Here is a 9,176-nt window from a genome sequence, read left to right as displayed (position 1 = left end):
GGCCCCGGCGCTCACCGCCCCCCCGCCGGCCCCGCTCCATTGAGGCACCGCCGCCGCCGCTGCCCGGCTCCTTCCGGCCCGCGCGCCCACGTGACCGCCCCGCCCCGCACCATAGAGAGCGGCGGCGGGAGGAGGGGGTCGGGCAGAGCGGCCGGCCCGGAGCCCTCAACTTACCATAGAGTGCGGGGAGGACGAGGGGGGGGGGAGGTCCTCCGGGGGAGCCCCGCCTCCTTTCGGGGGGGCGGGGGCTGAGGGGGGCGGGGTTAGAGCGCCCTGGGGAGGGGCCTGAGGGGCCAGTGGGGGTCCCACAGCCCCTGGGGGGGGGTCTTGTGTCCCGTATAGGGGCTCCATAGCCCTTACTGGGGTACCATAACCCTACTGGGGGGTCTTGTGTCCCCTATAGGGGCTCCATAGCCCTTACTGGGGTACCATAACCCTACTGGGGGGTCTTGTGTCCCCTATAGGGGTCCCATAGCCCTTACTGGGGGTCTCGTGTCCCCTATTAAGGGGTCTTGTGCCCCCTCTGGGGGTCCCATATCTCATTGTAGGGGGTCCCGTGTCCCCTCTGGGGTCTTGTGCCCCCGTTAAGTGTTCTCATGCCCCCTGTGGGGGTCCCACATCTCATATTAAGGGGTCTTATGTCCCCTACGGGGTCTCACGTTCCCTGTGAGGGTTCCGTGAGCCCTACGGGGTGTCCTGCCAAGGGGGCATGTCCCCTGTGGGGGTCCTTGTACCAGCTGGGGGGTCGCATATCGCCTACTGGGGGGTCTTGTGCCCCTATTAAGGGGTCTCATGCCCCCCCGTGGGGTCCCATATCCCCTATTAGGGGGCCTTATGTCCGCTATGGGTTCTCAAAGGTTCGACGTACTGCGCTCACCCGCAGCAGGGTTACCTCTGCAGAAACAACACGAGGCTGATCTGACTTTCTCCTCACCACCACATCCAGGGTTCTTCTGTAGATGCGGTTCAAGAACCCGGCCAAACACCACAAGCAGCCCCGGGGGGCTCCCAGGCCCTCCAGGGACATTTGTCCCCCTGCTTTGGTTCAGCCATGTGGGCTCAGGCACAGCCCAACCTCTGTTTCCTACAGCAGCTGCTTCTGGATCTGGGACAGAGATCTGCCTGCTTGGCAGGGCTCTCAGCGGCTGTCTGCTAAGTCACACTTTGAATACTCTTCCGCACAGGTTGCGGTGCAAGGAAAAGGAAAAAAAAAGAGCAATTCGTAACCTGTTTATGCCTACCTTCCTTCCCTGTCACGGTACCGGCAGCCCTGAGCTCTCCTGGCAGATTTTCTTTTATTTTGTGTCAGGTACAGCACGGCAGGATCCTGGTCCCGAGTGACGGGCTCTTGTTTGTTCTCTAGAGGGACACAGTTAAAGAAGGCTCCGACCAAGGCTGGGAGATGATCTGCAGGACAGGCGGGCGCTGCTCACATTATCCAGCCAGCAACTAATCGTGAGATCGCAGTTACAAACCTTGGTGCTGTTTCACCAAAAACCAGAAAAAAGCAAGGCAGGACGCAGGAGGATCGTAATTAATCCGAACAGAAACCGCCACTGCTACACCAGCACTCCTCACAGGACGGTTTGTACATCCAGCAGAAAGAGGCGGAGACTGGAAAATTCATCCTGAGGAATTTAATTGACCTGCCAAGCTTCTACAAAGGAGACAGGGAATTACTTAAGCTCCGAGATTTCTTGAGGGAAGAAGTAATTTGTTTGGTTTTCAAAAAGTTCTCGTGGTGCAAGAGTCCTACAGCAACCCCCCTACAACGTCCCCAACCTGGAGCAGGCTACAGGAATCCGCTTCATCTTAGCTATGTCTGCAAAATAAAGAGATACCAGAAATCAGGAATGCTTCCCAAAAATGTCTTTATTGAAGAAAACAGACGGCGGGACAAGCGTGTGGCAGAGCACCGAAGGACTGACAGCGCTTCTTGCTCCACACCGTCAGTTGCAAGTCGTTCGGTCCCTGCTGCTGAACCCTGGCACGTCAGTGCATCTGACCACCCTGTGCTGTTACTCAAATAATTAAGGATTATTATTGAAGAATTATTATTTTAAAATGAAATCTACACGGATTAAAGGAAGTCTAGCTTTAGGTTTCAGGAGGGGAAGGCTGCGTGGCAGCACAAGCCAGGCACCGAGTGCTGAATCATCAGCGCTGACTGCCAGCACCGTCCGCAGGCAGGCTCCTACCACCCCTTCTCCCCTTGCAAAACACTACAAAAGCACATTGATCAGCACTAATCAATCTTTCTCCAGCTTTCATTAGGGGGAGATCATCGTTTTTTTACCTGAAAACTGAGATTTTTGGAAAAGTGACAGGACAGATAAGAACGGAAGTGGACTAAGGCTGGTAAGCAAAGGACTGAAAGGAGGCGTTCTCTCCTCTGTGTAAATCTGGGAAATGAGTTCGGGTTTCCACAGCTCGTCCACTGAGCTCTCACAGCTTCACCCACTGCTGAGACACCTCTGCTCAGTACGCGGTGAGCCAACGCTGGGAGAAAACGCTGACGCTCAATATTCGTGAGCCCAGTCACCGCAGCCACCGGCAGAGCTTCATTACCCTGAACTCTGGGTCTTTAAACCTAAATGGGATTTTTTAAAAAAACCTTACTAAATATTTGGTAATGCTACAGGTTTTTTAATGTCAGCAGTACTTCTGTTGTTGTTGTCGCCTCCTGTAACGCTACGCCCTTATCCTCCAGCCCCACCTCCAGCACAGCGCTATCCCGCTCCCACTTGGAGCCTACCAATTTTCCCCCAGTTTCCATAAATACGTTAACAAAGCGGTGGGTACCGAGAGTTTAAAGTTGTGAGTTTATTGCATATGTAACAAAAATGAACATGACCTCCTGGGTCCAGCCTACTATACAATCACTGTTTATTCCAGCTGGTTCCATAACCACATTAAATAGAACTAGTATTTCTTTAAATACTTTGATTTAGACATAAAATGAAACATTAGTGTACAACTTTCACAAAATAAATCTGCAATAAAAACAGTGGGAAGAATAACAAGGATAGCAGCAATACTTAAACATGACATTACAAAATAATAAATTAAAAAAATACATTATAAAGTGGTTGAGGAACAAAAATTAACAAATTAAAAACAGATCCATACTGTGTTTCTGGGAACTTGCTGTGCCATGCGGCCCTGAACCTGGGCACTGAGGGCCTGCTGGCCAGATCACTAATTTACAAAATCTATTGGATTTCACAACCACCTCAAACTTGAACTACGTACATACTGCTGAGCGAACTTTGATTTCACCACTTGGAGCTTCGAGCAGCCTTTTCGAAGCAGGGTCTTGTCTAACATAATGCCCAAGTTAACGCTAACGTTCAGAAAGCAGTCTCACGTCTTCCCGATTCCAAACACGAGCAAAGCGGTGGTTTCCTGCATCCCTGAGCGTATAGAATAGGCTGATGAGCAGTATCAGGGCAAGCACGGAAGGTCTGTGCCAACGGACCAGCTTTTAGGTTTGCCTTTAGGACAGGAACAAAAGACACGTTGTACCTTGTGTTTCCTTCGGGTCTGATCCAAGACGTACGTGTGTACAAGGTGGAACGCGCAATGACAAAATGAACACCAGACTTCATGTTATTCTTTGGGCAAGTTTGAGAAGTAACAACCAGTTCAAGTGCTGGCAGACCAAGTGGGAATGAACACACAAATTCGGACAGCTGAGGTTACCAGAACAGCCCCCAAGACCTCAAAGAGTCAATGGCTCGAGCCACGCAAACTCTTGTTTGCCTCTCATCCTTCCCTGGCCTTGAAAGCAGCCACTGGAAGAAGAAATCCTCATTTAAAACTCACGCTGCCTCGCTTCTGCAATTTCTCCATCCATCCATTCAGCTTTAAGGCCTGCCTCAATTGCATGTACAGAACAATACAAAAAAAAAAGTCTCCATCATCACTGAAGTGGCACAAAATTGCAAAGACAACACACGATGGGAGGGGTGGTGAAGCTGTTTAAAAGAGAACTAAAATAATTAAGACGACAGTGCCCTATTCTCATTATCGTCAGCAAGGAGGAGGTACCTTGACGAGGGCTTTTAAATACAGCAAAAGACATACAGACTTCTCAAAACAACAATCCTTGCCTATTCTTATCTTGTGCATTCAATAAAACACTGACCTAGCAAAGACATCAGGAACTATCGTATGCCAACTGGGTCATTGGCATAAAGCTACTTGACCTAGCGATCTCCAAACCAAGGGCCTTCACCTTCACCTCGCTTGGCTTTTACTGAGCCAGTTGTGCTGCACGTAGAGCTTGCGTGTCAGGATTTTTGTTAGTGGTGGGCTTTAGTAGTTGGTTTTTAAACTCTTTTAGTGAAAAATCCACATGAGACTGCATGCAAAGCTTTGGGGCGATGCTCTATTTTGCGTTTTTCCTATCTGACTGGTTTATTGCACATTCAATCATACTGAAAGGATTAAATACACCCTATGAACAGCTACGGCTTCACAGTCGTTTTGAAAAGCCAGGGCTGGGGGGATTCTGCTACTCAGCCCAAGGCTGTACAGATGCTCACCTGCAGACAGCTGCGTTTCCTCTCTTTCCTGCCAGACACTCATGGAATTTCATTGATTCCCCAGCAATCAGCGCTGCGGGAACTGGTCCCCAAGTGCAACAAGATGCCTGCAGAACACAGCTCTGAATACACCGCTCCTGTACAGCCTTGCCAGATGAGCACCTTGAGCCACCCTGTGCAAGTCTCACAATGTGGTACAATTTGACACCTCCAATGCAATCCTCACTCCCAACATCAAATCACACGAATTATGGTCAATGGAAACAAAGAGAACGGAGAAAAGATGCCAGGATTTTGACAAGTGTCTACCTTCTGTCCTATCACAGTTTAAAGCTATTATCAAATTCAATTTAAAAAAGACAAAATAGAAGTATTCCAGTAGACATCTTCTAAGAACAATCTCTTACCCACAGCTGAATTTCAATACACTATTCCATAAACAAAACATCTGTTAAATGTTTCAGTAATGAATCTCTCTAAAAATCAGGCTTGCCAAAGAAAAAAGAATCCTATACAAGCAAGTCTGCTTTACTTAAGTTTAGACATGTTTGATAGATAACCGGCTCTTTCTGAAGCTGTGTTATTTGTTAGAATGCTGTCTCATCTCGGTGTGCAAACTGGGAAAAATGTTAGTGATTCAGGTATTTGATTTGCTTTTGTTTCCCCTGGGAAGTCATTTTAGCAACGTGTTAGAGAACCAACCTTTTAATATTAGTTTCGGATATTTGAAAAAATTGCCTTATATGGCTCTCTGGAGAAATTTTATGCCTACAGAACTGAAGTCATAAATCCTTCCAATAGCTTTCCCTAACACTTAAAGGTATTCACTATGTAGTTACCCTTTTACTTCAGCCTCCAAACAGACCTTTCAGAAGGCCAAAACCTTCAGAACAGAAGCTTGCTCTGTTGACTTAGCTTTTAGCTATTTTCATTCTGAGTCTTAGAATTTGAAGTCACACCAACATCTCGGGTAAAACAGCGGCACGGGAATCAGAGCTTTGGAATGGAATAAATTTAGTCCGGTCTCGTCCTTACAAAACTTCTCTGCAAGGTACTTCGGTCTGAACAAACTATGGAAAGGAATTCTGCAGGAGGAAGTAATTGTTTTCATGTGCAAAACAATTAGGTTTCATCCAGGACAACCAAAAAGAAATCATACAGTACCATTTAAGCAATGTCCCCAATTCCTTCACTTTTCTCAAGGTGAGCCACAGCTTCCACTGGGAGCTTCCTGCTAAGGCAGAACTGGAATTTCTTTACCTTTCAGTTAAGTGTTCATATGGAGGCATCTTCTGCTAGAAGTTCACTTTTTAAACAGGTTTTTTAAATGTGCAATGCAAATTCTAGTGCCAGTCAGACACGCTGCACCCACTGGACTCTACAGGGCTCGGGCTTGATTTAAGACAAACTAACCAGGTACACCTACCAGCTGCAAGTCCTCAGCAAATCAAGCTCATTCTTAATTACACTTTGATTCTCCTATTAAAAAAAAAAAAAAAAAAAAGGTCACTGACCCTATCACAATATGTGTTACAAATCTAGCAGAATATCCTGTGTATCCAAAGCCAAACGCTGAACTTGGCTGCATTTCGTTTCATGGGGGATGGAAGAAGAGGGAAGGGCTTATTGTAACAAAGGGGGAAAAGAGTTGGAAACCACCAACAAAAGCCCCTACCCCCACCCTCATCCACCAACAGTGGAAGGGACACAACCCGTCTCTAAGTTGTCTAGAGTTCTGATGCTTCAGACAGCTTAGCAGGAAGTTCGCAGCAAGCTTCTTCTAGCTTTTGATTTGGTGGTCCATGAGCTAGCATCTGTTTCCTTTGGTTGCTCTGTCACTCCACAGCAAACCCACATGTCTCTTCCACAGCTGTCAGCAGCTTCTCGTAAAGCTTCTCGTATGACTCATAAGGCGGAATGTCAATCCGGTTAAAGCTAGAGGTAAAATAACAACGCATTGCAGCACGTTAATCTAACATTTATTGGAAACAAGACAAACAAACAACAAACCACCACCAAATCCTAGATCAGCTACATATAGGCAGAATTTGTAAAATCAATGTCAAAGAAAGCCTCGGCCCCTTCAATGGCTGAAGGAGACAAGAGCAAAGAAACTATTTGTGCAGCAGGAACGCGTGACTTACCAGGGCTGCATTTGGGAGGAGACAGGTGGCAGATGCAGGAGACTTGCAAATAAAGCAAGACGTGAGGCAGGCCTACTCCCTGCTCTGCCTGCATGTCATCTGTGCCTCTGCTGAAATGATTTCCTGTCCCTGATAGAGTGAGATTTCTGTACAAGAGCTTAGTTCTGTGCCTATACTGTACCAATAGTGCACGCATCCTACATTTTACATCTGAAAACTATTCTTTGTAATCCCAAACATGTGGAACCATGCATCTCACTATTGAGGCTAATCAACCTCGGGATAAACAAAACCCACAGATATTACCACAGATATTACAGAAAACATAAATCAAGCTAGAACAGAAGTCAATTATTTTGCTGGCTGGGAGTGCAGGTATTTCCAAGCTAGCAGAACACGCTTGGATTCATCTATACACATCACGTGGGTTAATCCATAGCCAGGACCAACAGAGATGACTACTTTAAACCAAGACAAAGAGAAAGCAAGTACTGACAAACAAAGTGTTTTCCTCTTACCAAGTGTGGGCTTTTGGAAGGTTGTCTGTGTTTGCATCTATTAAATGGATGGTAAACAGTCTGGGGCCTGCAGCGCCTGTAGAACCTTACAGACAGACATTCTAGTTAATGCACTTCAAAAAAACATCATTCGCGTACACGCATTTTGCTACTTAGAAAAAGGAAACCGAGAAAATTACAGTTCCAGATGCAAATACAAGTATGTTATATGACTCAATCTATAGGTCAGATTTGCAGCTAGTGAAGAGAGAACAGAAGTGATGGGGTTCTTAATGGCAATAAACTTGCAGCCTTCTATTTTGGAAGGCAGATGATTTCATACCAACAATGTTGCACCTTCAGAAATGAAGAGACTCAAGCGCAAGCAGACTTTCCGTGCAAAACAGAACTATGCATTTTAATTCTGAGGATCAGCTTACTGCCAGCATAAACAGTTGGAACATTATCAGGAGAATCACAACAGCCTAAAACACTGCCACCTTTTCTGATGACAAATATTCCAATTTTCAGGAACCTACTTTAAAGTCTAATGGTTTGCTGCCAAACAACAAAGGAAATCTACTTTTCACTTAAAGGAGTTGTTCAGTCAGCTCTATGGAGTATCATGTGCATGCTTGCATGCCATGATACTAACAACATAAGTCCAGAAAGTTGTAAGAGACTGATAAGCTAATATTGACAGCAGTCTAAGTGCTACACGATGACAGACTTTCCAGCTTGTATCGCTATCAGCGAGACTACTAAAGTGGTCACTGGCAGCTGCTGACAAATGTAAAACTGCTCTTGGGATCAAAAGTTTGTAAGTAATTGAGTTATCCAGTAACATGCCGATATTCTATGAGGGCCTGGTAAATACCACAGGATTTTTGTCTTTCTCCCACCACACGTTAACTCGGCCTCCACATCAGTCACCTTGTAAAGCCTTGAAACCTTGAAGTGGGACACGCGTTGAACCCGTCACAAACTGCAACAGCCTTGCCCTTCTTTCTTCATCAAACGTTTCGACTGCTTGCCAGAACCACTTCACAATATTGCTATCTGCCATGCAGTGCTTTAGACGTGTGTTTGACTTCCAGTCGTTCAGGTCTATCTTATCCAGGCCTCCTATGATTAGCTGTTAAAGGATTAGGAAATGCTTTAACATTCAAAGTCGGTTCAGGTTTTCAGCTACAAAAACAGACATCATAGCATTCTTTACGCACTTGAGCCACCTTTTTTGGTACACAGTTAACACTCCAAAACAGTTTAGAACAGGAAGTAAATCTCTCCGTTAAACTGTAATGAAATTGAGGCTGAGGATTACACTTACCAGAACTGACATTTTCACAGGAAACTCGAGTTAAATGCCCATTCAAGAACTGCTTTTTAGATCTATCCTACCTGGAAAGCACAGCTTATCTTTATGAGTGTGCAGCACAGACTTGGAAGAAGGCATGCCATCTATTGAGCTACACACATCATTTCCCTGATCTGGGTTTGCCGTAGAAGTGCTAATAACCAACTATGAGAAAATCCTTCTCAGCTCCTGGTAACATCCCAGCTGCTCTCTTGTCCCAGAACTGACCACAACCTACAAGAACTTTGCCTATGTTTTCTGATGTCTTTTGTGAGATCCTCTGACAAAGACTAGGTGTATTATTTCGATTCAATCTCTCTTCCAGATGAAACCAGGTTGCAAAATACCGTAAAAGGAAGTCACTGTTGGCCACAAATCTAACCAGCTACCCTGGCAACAACAAATAAATGGCATACAGAAGACATCATCACTCAAAACAAAACGTGTCTTATTCTATTTCCCATAATATTTCATTTTGAGAATCACATTTCTGAGAGCTACCATTCAGCAGCTGTCTTTCTGTGCCACCAAGATAGCACCCACTTAGACTAATTTACATTATTAGGGCAGTTGTGACTATCCTAACTTAGGCAATACTGAAATATTTAATGGATTTTCATCTGCCTTTTCA

The 9,176-nt window shown here is 45.7% G+C and overlaps 2 protein-coding genes across 5 annotated transcripts in view; both read right to left on the bottom strand.

Annotated features, from left to right (window-relative positions):
- The window catches only part of RNF216 (ring finger protein 216), a 73,144-nt gene extending 72,997 nt beyond the window's left edge, over positions 1-147 (bottom strand). The window contains exon 1 of the mRNA XM_035339545.1: positions 16-147. The gene's annotated coding sequence lies outside the window, so the exon portion shown is untranslated. The remainder of the gene's footprint in view (positions 1-15) is intronic.
- A 2,652-nt stretch (positions 148-2,799) lies between these two features.
- The window catches only part of SMURF1 (SMAD specific E3 ubiquitin protein ligase 1), a 46,073-nt gene continuing 39,696 nt past the window's right edge, over positions 2,800-9,176 (bottom strand). For 2 of the 4 annotated variants that reach the window (XM_035339279.1, XM_035339281.1), the window contains exons 16-18: positions 8,122-8,323; positions 7,210-7,294; positions 2,800-6,482 (exon numbers count right to left, since the gene is read on the bottom strand). In XM_035339279.1, the coding sequence (XP_035195170.1) occupies positions 6,383-6,482; positions 7,210-7,294; positions 8,122-8,323 (387 nt within the window). In that variant the 3' untranslated portion in view covers positions 2,800-6,382. The remainder of the gene's footprint in view (positions 6,483-7,209; positions 7,295-8,121; positions 8,324-9,176) is intronic. The other 2 variants (XM_035339280.1, XM_035339282.1) reach the window with 1 other exon arrangement.

This window comes from Oxyura jamaicensis, chromosome 14 (assembly GCF_011077185.1).
Source record: "Oxyura jamaicensis isolate SHBP4307 breed ruddy duck chromosome 14, BPBGC_Ojam_1.0, whole genome shotgun sequence".
Lineage (NCBI taxonomy): Eukaryota > Metazoa > Chordata > Aves > Anseriformes > Anatidae > Oxyura > Oxyura jamaicensis.
Note: the sequence above shows the minus strand (reverse complement) of the source record. Positions and strands in the feature narration are given on the sequence as shown.